We start from the raw sequence: 15,478 nt of genomic DNA, 5'->3' as shown, positions 1-15,478 counted from the left end.
TATGGTGTTCCAGGCTGTATTAGTTGTGAAACAATTTCCACAATGTCTTAATTCTGTGCCAAACTCGTAATTCAGATATTCATCTCTATGATCATATCATAGATCTTTTATCCTCTTGTCACGACGATCTTTCAAGTTCACCCTGAAATTACTTGAACCTTTCAATAATTCAGACTCGTGATTCATCAAGTAAATGTACTCAACATCTACTCAAATCATCTGTGAAGTAAGAACATAACGATATCCACTACACGCCTCAGCACTCATTGGACTGCACACATCAAAATGTATTACTTCCAACAAGTTGCTTTCTAGTTCCATTTTACTGAAAATGAGGCTTTCAGTCATCTTGCCCATGTGGTATGATTTGCATGTCTCAAGTGATTCAAAATCAAGTGAGTCCAAACGGTCCATTTGCATGGAGTTTCTTCATGCATATACACCAATAGACATGGTTCGCATGTCTCAAACCTTTTAAAATGAGTGAGTCCAAAGATCCATCAAGATGGAGCTTCTTCATGCGTTTTATACCGATATGACTTACGAGGCAGTGTCACAAGTAGGTGGTACTATCATTACTATCTTATATCTTTTGGCATGAACATGTGTATCACTACGATCGAGATTCAATAAACCATTCATTTTAGGTGCAAGACCATTGAAGGTATTATTCAAATAAACAGAGTAACCATTATTCTCCTTAAATGAATAACCGTATTGCGATAGACATAATCCAATCATGTCTATGCTCAACGCAAACACCAATCTTGATGGTAGAGGGAGCGTACGATATTTGATCAATCTTGGAAATACTTCCAACACATATCGTCATCTCACCTTTAGCTAGTTTCCGTTTATTCCGTAGATTTTATTTCGAGTTACTAACACTTAGCAACCGAACCGGTATTTAATACCCTGGTGCTACTAGGAGTACTAGTAAAGTACACATTAACATAATGTATATCCAATATACTTCTATCGACAACCTTCTCATCTACCAAGTATCTAGGGTAATTCTGCTCCAGTGGCTGTTTCCCTTATTACAGAAGCACTCAGTCTCGGGTTTGGGTTCAACCTTGGGTTTCTCCACTAGAGCAGCAGCTGATTTGCCGTTTCATGAAGTATCCCTTCTTGCCCTTGCCCTTCTTGAAACTAGTGGTTTCACTAACCATCAACAATTGGTGCTCCTTCTTGATTTCTACTTTCGCGGTGTCAAACATTGCGAATATTTCAAGGATCATCATATCTATCCCTGATATGTTATAGTTCATCATGAAGCTCTAGCAGCTTGGTGGCAATGACTTTGGAGAAACATCACTATCTCTGGAAGATCAACTCCCACTCGATTCGAGTGATTGTGGCACTCAGACAATCTGAGCACAAGCTCAACGATTGAGCTTTTCTCCCTTAGTTTGCAGGCTAAGAAAATCGTCGGAGGTCTCATACTTCCTGACGTGGGCACGAGCCTGAAATCCCAATTTCAGCCCTCGAAACATCTCATATGTTCCGCGACATTTCGAAAACGTCTTTGGTGCCTAAACTCTAAACCGTTCAACTGAACTATCACGTAGTTATCTAAACATGTATGTCCGATGTTTGTAACATCCACAAACGACGTTCGGGGTTCAGCACACTAAGCGGTGCATTAAGGACATAAGCTTTCTACTGTCCGCATAATTGCTACTGTCAACTTTCAACTATATTTTCTCTAGAAACATATCTAAGCAGTGGAACTAAAGCGCGAGCTTACGACATAATTTGCAAAGATCTTTTTGACTATGTTCAGGATAATTAAGTTCATCTTATGAACTCCCACTCAGATAGACATCCCTCTAGTCATCTAAGTGATTACATGATCCGAGTCAACTAGGCCGTGTCCGATCATCACGTGAGACGGACTAGTCAACATGGTGAACATCTTCATGTTGATCGTATCTTCTATACGACTCATGTTTGACCTTTCGGTCTTCTGTGTTCCGAGGCCATGTCTGTACATGCTAGGCTCGTCAAGTCAACCTAAGTGTTTGCATGTGTAAATCTGTCTCACACCCGTTGTATGTGAACGTTGGAATCTATCACACCCGATCATCACGTGGTGCTTCGAAACAACGAACTGTCGCAACGGTGCACAGTTAGGGGGAACACTTTCTTGAAATTATTATGAGGGATCATCTTATTTACTACCATTGTTCTAAGTAAACAAGATGCAAAAACATGATAAACAACACATGCAATCAAATAATAGTGACATGATATGGCCAATATCATATAGCTCCTTTGATCTCCATCTTGGGGCTCCATGATCATCTTGTCACCGGCATGACACCATGATCTCCATCATCATGATCTCCATCATCATGTCTCCATGAAGTTGTCTCGCCAACTTATTACTTCTACTACTATGGCTACCGGTTAGCAATAAAGTAAAGTAATTACATGGCATTGTTCAATGACACGCAGGTCATACAATAAATAAAGACAACTCCTATGGCTCCTGCCGGTTGTCATACTCATCGACATGCAAGTCGTGATTCCTATTACAAGAACATGATCAATCTCATACATCACATATCATTCATCACATTCTTCTTGGCCATATCACATCACATAGCATACCCTGCAAAAACAAGTTAGACGTCCTCTAATTGTTGTTTGCATGTTTTACATGGCTGCTATGGGTTTCTAGCAAGAACGTTTCTTACCTACGCAAAACCACAACGTGATATGCCAATTGCTACTTACCCTTCATAAGGACCCTTTTCATCGAATCCGTTCCGACTAAAGTGGGAGAGACAGACACCCGCTAGCCACCTTATGCAACTAGTGCATGTCAGTCGGTGGAACCAGTCTCACGTAAGAGTACGTGTAAGGTCGGTCCGGGCCGCTTCATCCCACAATACCGTCGAAACAAGACTGGACTAGTAACGGTAAGCATATTGAACAAAATCAATGCCCACAACTACTTTGTGTTCTACTCGTGCATAGAATCTACGCAATAGACCTAGCTCATGATGCCACTGTTGGGGAAAGTAGCAGAAATTCAAAATTTTCTTACGTGTCACCAAGATCTATCTATGGAGAAACCAGCAATGAGGGGAAGGAGAGTGCATCTACATACCCTTGTAGATCGCTAAGCGGAAGCGTTCAAGAGAACGGGGTTGAAGGAGTCGTACTCGTCGTGATCCAAATCACCGGAGATCCTAGTGCCGAACGGACGGCACCTCCGCGTTCAACACATGTACAGCTCGGTGACGTCTCCCATGCCTTGATCCAGCAAGGAGAGAGGGAGAGGTTGAGGAAGACTCCATCCAGCAGCAGCACAACGGCGTGGTGGTGGTGGAGGAGCGTGGTACTCCAGCAGGGCTTCACCAAGCACCGCAAGAGACGAGGAGGGAGAGGGGTAGGGCTGCGCCAAGAAGGAGAGGAACTCGTGTGTCTTGGAGCCTCCAATACCTCAAGTATATATAGGAGAAGGGGAGGGGCTGTGCCCCCACCTAGGGTTCCTCCCTAGGGGTGGAGGCAGCCCCCAGATCCCATCTGGGTGGCGGCCACAAGGGGGAGAGGGGGAGGCGCACCTGGGGTGGGCCTTAGGGCCCATCTGCCCTAGGGTTTGCCCCCTTTCCCTCTTGGAGGCGCCTTGGGCCTTGGTGGAGAGGCGCACCAGCCCACCTGGGGCTGGTCCCCTCCCACACTTGGCCCATGCAGCCCTCCGGGGCTGGTGGCCCCACTTGGTGGACCCCCGGGACCCTCCCGGTGGTCCCGGTACGTTACCGATAAACCCCGAAAATATTCCGGTGACCAAAACAGGACTTCTCATATATAAATCTTTACCTCCGGACCATTCCGGAACTCCTCGTGACATCCAGGATCTCATCCGGGACTTTGAACAACATTCGGTAACCACATACAAACTTCCTTTATAACCCTAGCGTCATCGAACCTTAAGTGTGTAGACCCTACGGGTTCGGGAACCATGCAGACATGACTGAGACGTTCTCCGGTCGATAACCAATAGCGGGATCTGGATACCCATGTTGGTTCTCACATGTTCCACGATGATCTCATCGGATGAACCACGATGTCGAGGATTCGATCAATCCCGTATACAATTCCCTTTGTCTATCGGTATTGTACTTGCCCGAGATTCGATCGTCGGTATCCCGATACCTTGTTCAATCTCGTTACCGGCAAGTCTCTTTTACTCGTTCCGTAACACATCATCCCATGATCAACTCCTTGATCACATTGTGCACATTATGATGATGTCCTACTGAGTGGGCCCAGAGATACCTCTCCGTTTACACGGAGTGACAAATCCCAGTCTCAATTCGTGCCAACCCAACAGACACTTTCGAAGATACCTGTAGTGTACCTTTATAGCCACCCAGTTACGTTGTGACGTTTGGCACACCCAAAGTATTCCTACGGTGTCCGGGAGTTGCACAATCTCATGGTCTGAGGAAATGATACTTGACATTAGAAAAGCTTTAGCATACGAACTACACGATCTTTGTGCTAGGCTTAGGATTGGGTCTTGTCCATCACATCATTCTCCCAATGATGTGATCCCGTTATCAACGGCATCCAATGTCCATGGTCAGGAAACCGTAACCATCTATTGATCAACGAGCTAGTCAACTAGAGGCTTGCTAGGGACATGGTGTTGTCTATGTATCCACACATGTATCCGAGTTTCCTATCAATACAATTCTAGCATGGATAATAAACGATTATCATGAACTAGGAAATATAATAATAACTAATTTATTATTGCCTCTAGGGCATATTTCCAACACCACCGACCTTTAAATATAAGGTTAAATCATACTTGTTAACTGTTATTTGCCTTTGAGTTTCTTGTTGCAAATAATTAGCATGATCTTCTTCGTCGGCTTGTCTATTTGACAACAAGGCTACCAAGGTATGAAGATCATTAAAGTATTCAAAGGTATTGATTTCTCAGAAAGATTGAGTTATCAGCGTCATTACCCGGGTTACTCAAGCCGGTGGTCTAAGGATCAGAGGTACAAGTATGGCTATTATTTATATATAATTGTCTGCTGCATTAACTAAAGAGTTAGTTTCAGCCCTTGTCCTTTATTTATATATGTTTTCTGTTTTCTATTATGATAAACATATTGGATATAAGCCGGGTGTCTTAACCCGTTTGGTTCTAAGCTGCCAAGCCAGTCTTTTCTCTTGTATCTACAGGGAACGGAGTTAAAGTGTTGCAGAAACAATCATCAAATATAATGCATATATTGCCATCAGGAAACACGGAGTCACATACAGTGTTTTATGCACGATGGCATAAGCAAGGCATTCAGTGTTTTCACAGCTAAACTATTACATGACTTTTTATAAGCCAATGAAGATGGTTATTATTCCTCCCTCGCCGGTTCACCGCCCTCTGTTGGCTGGAAGTTGGGTTTTGACCAGTCAAAACCATTCACGGCGACGAATTCTGCTTCATCGTCGATCAGGCCTGCCGGGTCAACTTCCGAGGCAAATGTATTTTCTCTTACAGGCGGGATCAAATCCGTCATCTTGTACGAGGGAGTCGTCGTCTTCTTATTTTCAGCATCAAAACCCGGCTGATATTTGTCAATATTGGTATCATCTCCAAGGGTAGTTGCCTGAGGCCGGACTCCGCGCACGCAAGCCATGAAGTCATCCTGCTCAAAGGGAGATCCGTCTTCCTTCACGGTGGGATAGCCTCTGGCCACGTCCGCCGGGTCTAGATTTGGCACCCAAGCCTTGGAGCGGCTCAGGGCAGTCAAAGCCCCGGCTTGCGCACAGGAGCGCTTCACTTCTTGAAATCTGGCAGGCAGGATTGATAGTTTCTTCAAAACGTCGCTGAGCCGGTTGGGTCCTGGATTGGCAGGAGAGATGGTGGCAAGTGCCCGTTGTGCGCCAATATATAGTTGTTCTACTAAAGTGTACACTGCCTTCAGTTTAATCAAAGGATCTTGGCTCAGGTTCTTGCTTCGTGGGCCTGCGCATGTTTTAAAAACAAAGTCAGCTGGCGGCTTATATTCCGGATCAGCAAAAAGTACATAGGATTCAAAAGGGACGGCTTGCCAAAGATGGCGGACACCATTTGAGACACCCAGCCCTTTAAGCCGTTTAGCTCTGTTGAAACCTCTTCAAGGGCTGCTTCGGTTCTCTCAGCGCGTTGTGTCAGAAGCATTTTTTCCTCTGCCCAGGTCTTCTTCTTGGCAGCTAAACTGGTCTTTAAGTTTTCCGTCTCAGAGAGACTTACTTGCAATTTGGAGTTAGCAGACTTGATTTCTGTTTCCTGACCTGCTAGCCGGGTCTTTGCATCAGTCAATTGCGAGTTCAGTTCAGATAAAGCATTTTGCAAAATGAGCATACTCAGATGAGTCAAGATTTCGCTTAAAGATCAACAATCAAGATTCAAGTCTCAAGTACTTTATAAAAAACCACTTGACACTTGGGGGATAATGTATACCAAAACAATTTCTTATGGCTCTAAAGACATACTTTAAGTCCCAAGTACTTTACAAAGTAACATCACTTGGCACTTGGGGGCTAATGTATGCAATTCAGCAAGTTTCTCAAGGTTAAGCCAGAATATTAAGTTCTTTGAATACGGTACAAAACAATTTAAGGTACCGGCTCATTTATGATCAAAAAGAACCGGCCCTTGGGGACTACAGGTGAAGTTTTGTTCTATTTTATTGAATTCAAGAAAATCAAAGGTAAAGGTCTTGGCCTATATGCTAAAGTCTACAGATCATTCCGGTTGTTTCATAATCTGAAGACTTGGGGGCTGAAGGAATATAGATAAGCCGGAAGAACATACCCCATATTTAAGCTGCAACTGTTTGACCATTTCGTTCTCAGAGTCGCGACTGGAGTGCACGTGGCTAAGATAGCCGGATAAAATATCGTTGGCATTTAGACGGTCGTAATTGGCAATGTCAAAGCGCACTTTCTGCCTCTCCAATGCCTCTTGTTTCGCAGTACACCAAGCCAGCATAGTTGGATTCCCTGGTTCAATAAAGCGACTCCCGGTGATCTGAACGTCTTGTGCAGACGGTGATGGCGGGTTGGCTGAGCTTGATGGTCCAGTAGCAGAAGGGTTCACAGTGGTCTCATCAAACGACGGCTCAAGAGGATTTGCTTCTGCATCAACAGGTGGGTCTTCTGGAGCGTCGGTTAATGGAGAAGATGGCCTGGCCAGGTCAGATGCAAGCACCGGCGGGTCTTATGCCGGTTTAGCTACCTTTGCTTTCTTGGATTTAGCTTGGCCACTAAGAAAAATGTTGCAGGATTGTCAGTATAAAGATACAATTTGAACAACCCGGAAAACATGAGGATTTTTCATTACCCAGGGGCAGTCTTGAAGGCCGGAAAATGCGTCTGCGATGAGTCACCAGAAGAGCGAGACAACTCCTGAAAAGATAAAATAGAGTTAAAGTAATACAAGGGGAAGGATCCATTAAACAGAGTTAAAGACAGAAAGAAGTAAACCTCACTCGGGCGCTTCCGAGGAGTTTGTTGAAGAACGACAGCCGACTCATCTTCAGTCCGAGCTTGACGGCGGCTTTCATGTTGCTGCTTTTTCAAACGAAAGTTGGGATCCAAGTGAGCTAAAGGGTTAGAAAACCTTACTTTACGGATCACTCGTCGAACTTTTTGTCTTGGCAAGGGCTCTGAGTCGGAGGAAATGATAGTTACCTCTGCTTCCACAGCCTGACTGGCCCCAGTATCATCCTGGTAAGAATCAGTGTCAATAAGATTGTTAAAAAATTGGCCAAGGGAATCAAGGGCTACCTCCGAATCAGATGTGTCATCAAGCTTCATTCAATCTTCAGCAGTGTTCCTTTTCTTCTTTTTCGACCTCCGAGTCGTTTTCTTGGCGTTTATGGCGGCGACTTTCGCTTTCTTGGCAGCCTCGTGGTCATACTTAACTTTCCAGAAGTCAGAGTTGGCCTGCAGACAGGTAAAAACAAGATAAAGAGTCAGGCAAGTATTAAAACAATACGGCTGGGAAAATACAAAGGAGAGAAATAACAATATCCTTACTTCTGGCACCGAGTTAAGCTGGCAGAAGGGGTTTAACCCGACGACACTACAATCTTCATATTTCCCGTTCACCAGAAGAGTTGACATTGAAACAATATCTTCTTCTGTTAATTGAACGGGGCTGTGATGAAGAGAGTCATTCGGGCCTCCACCATACTCATACATCAGCTTTGATCGACGGCTTAAAGGGATGACCCGCCATGAGATCCAGCAGCGGGTCAGATCAACTCCACTTAACCCATTCCCTAACAGAGCATTAATCCTTTTGATGGAAGGTATCATCCTCTTGCGTTCAGCGACAATAAGCTTGTCGGGAAGCGCGAACTTGGAGTCAAGACGATCGGGGCGATAACCCGGCAGTGGCTTCTCGTTCGATGACGAAATGTCTTGACAGTAGAACCAAGTCTGGTTCCAGTCCTTTGGGTGACTTGGTAAGACTATGAGAGGGAATACAGCACCCTGCCGGCGCTGAATTGAGATGCCTCCAAGTTCTAAGCTGAGGCCGTTGGTGCACTCGTTCTGCCGATTCAGATAAAAGTATTCTCTAAACAACTCCACGGTCGGCTCTTGTTGAAGATATACCTCACAAAGCACTTGGAAGTTACAAATGTTAGATACGGAATTGGGCCCAATATCTTGAGGGTGGAGTTTGAAAAAGTGAAGGACCTCTCTAAAGAACTTTGAGCCGGGCGGTGAGAAGCCACGGTTCATGTGGTCAGTAAAAACAATTACTTCGCCGTCTCTTGGATTGGGCCGTTCTTCTTCCGAGTCAGGGGCACGGAATATGTTCAACTACGAGTGAAGTCTGTTTTGAATCCTGAGATTGTAAAGCTGACATAAATGAACCCCATGTCTAAATCCCTGAAATTGGTACCCTGAATGTGAGACTGGGGATGAAGATAAAATATGACATGTAGCCCCATGTGGTTAGTGAGAGAAACAACCAACCCCGACCGAGATTGTCCCTCCAAACAAGTATAGGACCAGTCTAGGATTTAGAACGACCGAGATTGAGGAATATAGAGGACGGACTTCCGGGATTTATAAGTGGGGGTTTGTTTATGTCACCCTTCATAATCTTACAGTTTAAAACAGACTTCACTCATTCAGCTATTGAATTTTCTTTTGAACACAGTAGAGACGCAAGCGGTCATTTATACGCGCACATGTTTATCCCTATGAACGCACACACGCACACCCGACCCCTATGAGCACCTTTGAGACTAAGTCGACATATTATTTTAAATTTTTTACGAAGTCATCGTAGGGATGGACTGGGGACACCACTATCGTCCTAACTATTTAACCACATATTGGTTCACCTGTCACTGAACTTTTGACAGGAAAGCGGTCACTCTGCCATATGGCACTCCATGAATTAGCGATTCACGGAGGAGGCCGGCCGAGAGAACAAAAACGGCCTCACGGCACGGGGCGCACGCATCGCATCGCCTCGCCGCCGTGCGCGCGGAGCGGATGCGCCCGTGCCCTGGCCCGCACGCCAGCGGCACCGAGGCACCCTCGCAGCTTAATAACCGTCCTCAATCAGCGGTGGGCCCCGTCCGGCCCCCACCGCTAATTAACTCCACCCGGGAGCCGGGATCGCGGCCGCGTGTGCCGCAACGTGCCGAGCGGCCCATGCACCAGACGTTTCCTCCCACCCACACACCCATTCGATCCCTCCGCTCCGCCCCTCGAAATCCCCTCCCCGCCGCGTTCCATGGCCGCGCGCCCCGCCTCCTCCGCCCACACACTCTGGTGACCGGCGCCGCACGGACCGCGACACCCGCCGCCGGCCTCTCTGGTTCGTCCCCTCTCCCCCTCCTAACCGTTTCGGGGCGCCCCACGCGCGCGCGGCCGCTGCCCGTCCCCGCCGATCCTTCGGTTTCCCGTCGCGTGCCCGGGTGCGGCGGCGGCCCGGTACGTCCGTGCCCCGCCGGGCCGGAGGTTTCGAATTCGCGTAGCGGGGGTTGTTCTCCGGGCCGGGGGTGTGGTGCCGGTGCCGCCGTCGGTGGGTTCGTGCAGGCTTCTCTGCGCCGGATGCTCGCCCAGATCCGCCTCCCGCGACGCATCCTGTGGCGCGGTCTCGTCGGGTGGTGTCGTTTGGATGCCTGATTCGTCGGGTTGGCAGCGCGTTTGTGCGTCGATCTGCTCTGTCTGATGCGTCTTCGTGTTTCATTTTTTGTTGCTGTCATGGTCAAATCGTGTTTATTCAGGACATGCATGTTCGTGAATCGATAAATGCGGCAACCTAGGTTGTTTCTCCAACTGGATGTAGTTGAATTCCTCTTAGCAATACGGATGTGTTGCTTGGGCACTACATACACCCTGTAATCTGCGCGCAGCTCTCCTTCAGATTGCTTTATTTGTTTTTTTAATAACTCGATTCTACCTAATAGTATAGTATTTTTTTATGAAGAAGAAATCGTCATACTGGGCAAGGCTGAGATGACCTCTATTGTTTGATAATTGCCCCATCACTTAGTTTTATTGGCACTTGCAATTTACAATCCATGATCTGATCCCAAAGAAGAAACCTGCCTTGAAGGCAAAGATTAAGTACCAACGTGACCCTTGAGCAAGGACAATCTCCAAAAGTGCCACCACCCTTTTACTCCACCATGCAACTTGGTAGAGCCACCCTATATTATTCTGAAATCCGTGGGATCAACTCTGAAAGCTACAGCTATTCTCCTTGCGTCCCCAAGTACCTTTATCTTTGTATTTTCAGGACGATTGACATCAGCTATGCTAAGCTTTGTTTTATATCATTAACCTTCCTGTCGTTTTCACTCATTGAAAGAGCCTTTCGCTTAGTATTTTGCGATATGTGGTCTGAGGCATTTCTTCCATACCGTGGTGGAATCTGCACTGATGGGTTCCTCCATTTTTAATTTGAGAAACTGCTTTATGTTAACTTTCAGAATCGGTATAGATATGTTTGTAATTAAAATAACTACTAGTATAAAATCGGGGATTGTTTCATGCCATCTGTATAAATTTGACCAGGATACAACAACAGCAATAAAGCCTTTTGTCCCAAGCAAGTTGGGGTAGGCTAGAGATAAAGCCCTACAGAAACCCATCTGAATAAACTTGAATAGGATATTTGCAGAAAATAACCGTGTTAAAAGCTGGTATTAGCTTTCTCTGGTTGTTCCTCAGCAATTTATAAATATAATTTTCACTGGTTTATTTTCCTTGGAGTATGTTTGGTTTTGCAATTTCTGATAGAAAGCTGGCATACATTTTAAGGTCTTAAAAGCAATCAGAGATGGGCGTAGTCAGCACGGTGCTTGGTCTCTTTGGATTTGGATTTGGATTCTCTTCTGGTATTGCTATTGGGTACTACTTCTTCATCTACTTCCAGCCAACGAATGTCAAGGTGGGCAGTTTCTTTCACTGAACCTCATTTTCTTTGTATAATCATCATTTTTTGTTGCTGTATATGAACATAGTTGTGCTAGCAATAACTGCTTTGCTAAAAAATGTCTAAACTATTTTGACTGATGTGATCCCGGGACACCTTAAGATTATACCTCTTTGTTCGGTTTATAACTGATATATAATGTTCCTGGTCAAACCCAGTACTACATGATGGTAACGCTCTTTCCTGATTACCTTTCAGGATGTCGAAGTTCGCCCACTTGTGGAATATGACTCAAATTCTTTGGATGGAATCCTTCCTGAAATTCCTATGTGGGTCAAGAATCCCGACTATGATAGAGTATGCTTCCCAAATTTTTAAGCTTGCAACTAATTGATTAATAAACTCATGTATTTAAATTGTAGCAGTTCACAGTTCTTTATATCCTCATTTCCTTGCTGTTTGTTGTTAGATTGATTGGCTCAACAGGTTTCTGGAATTGATGTGGCCCAATCTTAATAAGGTACTTGATGCTGTAGATTACTCTGAGTGTAAGATGTTTATCTCTGATTGGCATTAAAGCTTATGTGCTATATGGTTTTGTCCTTTAGGCTATCTGCAGAATGGCGCAGGATATTGCAAAGCCAATTATTGCTGAGAACTGTGAGAAGTACAAGATAGATTCGGTTGAGTTCGAAACACTTACTCTGGGTACCTTACCACCCACCTTTCAAGGTCAGTAGTATTTCTTAGGCATAAGGCGCCAGGCCCTTTTTTTTACTCGCACCAGCTCCTGCTTTAGGGCAAAAACAAGGTTTGCTTCGTAGATTTGTGTTCTTATTCCCCTTTAACACAAATGGATAATGCAGCTATATTTTAAATGGTTTCAGACTTCCTTCTGAACTAGAATATCAGTATGGTTTTTTTGCATGAATTTGTGAACAGATGCACGCTCTTTATATGGCGATTGTCGTGTTCAGTATCTGAAGTGCAGTTGTATTCATACGGTCATGTGCAATGAAGCTGCCATCCTTTGATAAAGCAGTTATTTGGGAACCTACTATAGCTTCAGATATGCAATATGTAGAGATTGCTACCACTCCAGTTAATCTGCTATATGTTGCGTATACCATAGTACATTGCAATTACACTTGAAAAAAGCAGTCGCCCTTCGATTTTCTTCGTAGAATTAACGATATTGTGATTTTCTACTTGTGATTATGATGTGCTCTGAACACAACAAGTGCTGGTGTTCAATTATATTGATCATATGTGATGCTAAATGTTTTACATTTGATGCCTTACCCCAGGAATGAAAGTCTATGTCACCGATGAGAAAGAGTTGATAATGGAACCATCTCTAAAGTGGGCTGCAAATCCCAATATTACTGTTGTTGCAAAGGCCTACGGGTTGAAAGCAACCGTCCAAGTATGAACTCCTGTCTTCTTATGAAAAGTATGTTTTGTGGTTTGTAGAAGTTAACTTAGTGAATTACTTCTTGTTGTATTGTTCTTTCAGATTGTGGATCTGCAAGTCTTTGCATCACCTCGTATTACTCTGAAGCCGTTGGTGCCTACATTTCCTTGCTTCGCTAATATTAGTGTCTCTCTCATGGAGAAGGTCTGGCAACTAGTTGGTTGTATTCTTACTACCCTGCTGATCACTTGTTTTAGCTTTTTACTAGTTACAATTTGTTTTGCAGCCACATGTTGATTTTGGGCTCAAACTATTCGGAGCAGATTTAATGGCTATTCCTGTTCTTTACAAATTCGTTCAGGTATTCCCGACTACTGTTCTGAATCTTCTCATGTTTAACCTTCTTCATTCTTGTCATGTACTTGATTTAGGTGTTTATTCTAAAATGAATTACTTCGTCTCTATCTCTGTAACGTTGACATCAAGTTTGTTGTATGTATGCCACTGTTGCTTGTAGTAGTCTATATGATGCTCATGCAACATGACACCACGTTGTCGTGTACCTAAATCTTGTTTTTCTGCCTTGGTAGTGTGATGTCAATAGTGTATATTTGTTGTTTTTGCTCACCGCAGTCATGCTGCATCTCTCAAACCTGAGATGTGGTGTCTAGCTTCACCCTATCAATAAAAATGTTTCGTTATTCAACTAATCTGTTTTGTGCATTTGCAGGACACCATCAAGAAGCAAGTTGCGAACATGTATCTGTGGCCAAAGACACTAGAAGTCCCTATAATGGATGCCTCAAAGTATAGTTTTGATCACTCTGTGGTTGCTTGTGTACTGCTTTTAAAATATATGTTGCTAATGTCTTCTGCATATTGACAGAGCATCAAAGAAGCCTGTTGGAATTCTACTTCTGAAGGTTGTAAGAGCTCAAAATCTGAAAAAGAAGGATCTGCTGGGTAAATCAGATCCATATGCGAAACTTAAGATGACAGATGACAAGCTTCCATCCAAGAAAACATCAGTAAAACGCAGCAATCTCAATCCTGAGTGGAATGAAGAATTCAAATTTGTCGTGACAGATCCAGAAAACCAGTCGCTGGAAATTAATGTCTTTGACTGGGAACAGGCATGGTTTCCTTTGTTCATGAAGTCTGAAGTAGTTCCTTTTCGTATTCGTTACCAAATAATATGCAGCTAAGCTATTTCATTGATATTTTTAGGTTGGTAAACATGAAAAGATGGGCATGAACAGGATTCTGTTGAAAGAACTTCCCCCAGAGGAGACTAAAGTGCTGACTCTTAACTTACTGAAGACCATGGATCCAAATGATATACAAAATGAGAAGTCTCGTGGTCAGATTATTTTGGAGGCGACATATAAGCCTTTCAAGGAAGAAGATATGGAGAAAGAAAGCGTGGATGGTGTTGATGAAGTGCAGAAAGCTCCAGACAACACTCCAGCTGGTGGTGGGCTGCTTTTTGTTGTTGTTCACGAAGCTCAAGATCTTGAAGGGAAGCATCACACAAACCCATACGCAAAGATAATCTTTAAAGGAGAAGAGAAGAAAACAAAGGTATTTGTAACTATAGTATATGTATTAGACGCTTACACATAGCTATTTAGAAAGGTTATGATGTGTTCTCATGCATTATGGCACTTGAGTTTCCCTCCTCTGCACTAGGTGATCAAGAAGAACAGGGATCCACGATGGGAGGATGAATTTGAGTTTGTTTGTGAGGAACCACCTACAAATGATAAGTTGCATGTTGAAGTCCTAAGTAAAGCTGGAAAAAAAGGAATATTGCATGGGAAGGTACGATACTGTACGAGAAATTTTTGGCCCTTGATTGGTGTGGTAATTCACTACAAGCATTTTGGTTGCTCCACAACTTGATTAGGAGAAATATTCATAATGGAGAGCCTCAAAATTGCAGTTCAGTTTCTTTTGATCTTGAGGGCTTGATTAACTCTTTATGACATGTCTTGATACAATGCATGGATTGTCTGAAATTGTTCAAGCTTTTGATGCTTACTATGTTATGTTGGTACAGGAAGCCTTGGGCTACATTGATATAGCCCTGGCAGACGTTATCAGCAACAAGCGGATTAACGAGAAGTTCCATCTCATTGACTCGAAAAATGGGCAGATTCAAATCGAGTTGCAGTGGAGAACTTCATAGAAGCTCTGAGCAAGGTGCCAAAATGCGCTGGCATCACAAGGTACAGGAGGGTTCATGCCATGAAGCAGCTTGCAAATACCTGTAATGGATTCCATGTAGATATTGCTTCGTCTCTAGAACATCTACTTGATCTTTGTCGAGATTTTCTGTCAATTATTCGAATTTTTCTTCAGAACAACGCAGGCTTGTTATCGACAACAGAAACAGAATTACGACTTCTTTGTGGTGACAGGGTTTTCTCGCCCTTACAGATATGCTTATGGTTTGAACAGATTAAAAGTTTTATTTGTTCTATTTTATGTTACATTGCACAAAACACCAGGGTTTGACATCTATAGTGCACAGCAAGTGGTACAAAGCGCAGCACATGCACGTTTGGAATATCTGGTGTTCGACGCAGATTTGCTAACGCTGTTTTTCTGTGCAATTTGTGTAAATTTAGGTGGCGCGAACT

The 15,478-nt window shown here is 44.0% G+C and overlaps 1 protein-coding gene across 4 annotated transcripts; it reads left to right on the top strand.

Annotated features, from left to right (window-relative positions):
- The first annotated feature begins 9,635 nt into the window (after nucleotides 1–9,635).
- On the top strand, nucleotides 9,636–15,276 carry LOC123104612 (synaptotagmin-2). 4 transcript variants are annotated; one of them, XR_006450453.1, is made up of 13 exons: nucleotides 9,636–9,856; nucleotides 11,308–11,437; nucleotides 11,681–11,779; nucleotides 11,892–11,942; nucleotides 12,031–12,154; nucleotides 12,730–12,848; nucleotides 12,939–13,040; nucleotides 13,123–13,197; nucleotides 13,567–13,643; nucleotides 13,723–13,969; nucleotides 14,064–14,417; nucleotides 14,507–14,657; nucleotides 14,896–15,276. XR_006450453.1 is itself a non-coding variant. In XM_044526487.1 (13 exons), exons 2-13 carry the CDS (start codon nucleotides 11,327–11,329, stop codon nucleotides 15,022–15,024), a joined length of 1,620 nt encoding a protein of 539 aa, XP_044382422.1. In that variant the 5' UTR covers nucleotides 9,637–9,856; nucleotides 11,308–11,326; the 3' UTR covers nucleotides 15,025–15,276. The 4 variants fall into 4 exon arrangements, 3 of the variants coding, with proteins under 3 accessions (XP_044382422.1, XP_044382424.1, XP_044382423.1); XM_044526487.1 differs by having other exon boundaries at nucleotides 9,637–9,856; nucleotides 14,526–14,657; XM_044526489.1 differs by having other exon boundaries at nucleotides 9,651–9,856; nucleotides 11,318–11,437; nucleotides 14,526–14,657.
- The last annotated feature ends 202 nt before the right edge of the window (nucleotides 15,277–15,478 follow it).

Source organism: Triticum aestivum, chromosome 5A (assembly GCF_018294505.1).
Source record: "Triticum aestivum cultivar Chinese Spring chromosome 5A, IWGSC CS RefSeq v2.1, whole genome shotgun sequence".
In the NCBI taxonomy this organism is placed as follows: Eukaryota; Viridiplantae; Streptophyta; class Magnoliopsida; order Poales; family Poaceae; genus Triticum; species Triticum aestivum.
The sequence above is the reverse complement of the archived record's forward strand: the minus strand, read 5'-3'. Positions and strand labels throughout refer to the sequence as shown.

Excerpts from the sequence above, each read along its gene's own strand:
- LOC123104612 (XM_044526487.1), top strand. The coding sequence starts at position 11,327 with ATGGGCGTAGTCAGCACGGTGCTTGGTCTCTTTGGATTTGGATTTGGA. Across the intron at positions 13,644-13,722 it reads CCTATAATGGATGCCTCAAA|AGCATCAAAGAAGCCTGTTG; the intron begins GTATAGTTTTGA and ends GCATATTGACAG. Across the intron at positions 13,970-14,063 it reads ATGTCTTTGACTGGGAACAG|GTTGGTAAACATGAAAAGAT; the intron begins GCATGGTTTCCT and ends TGATATTTTTAG.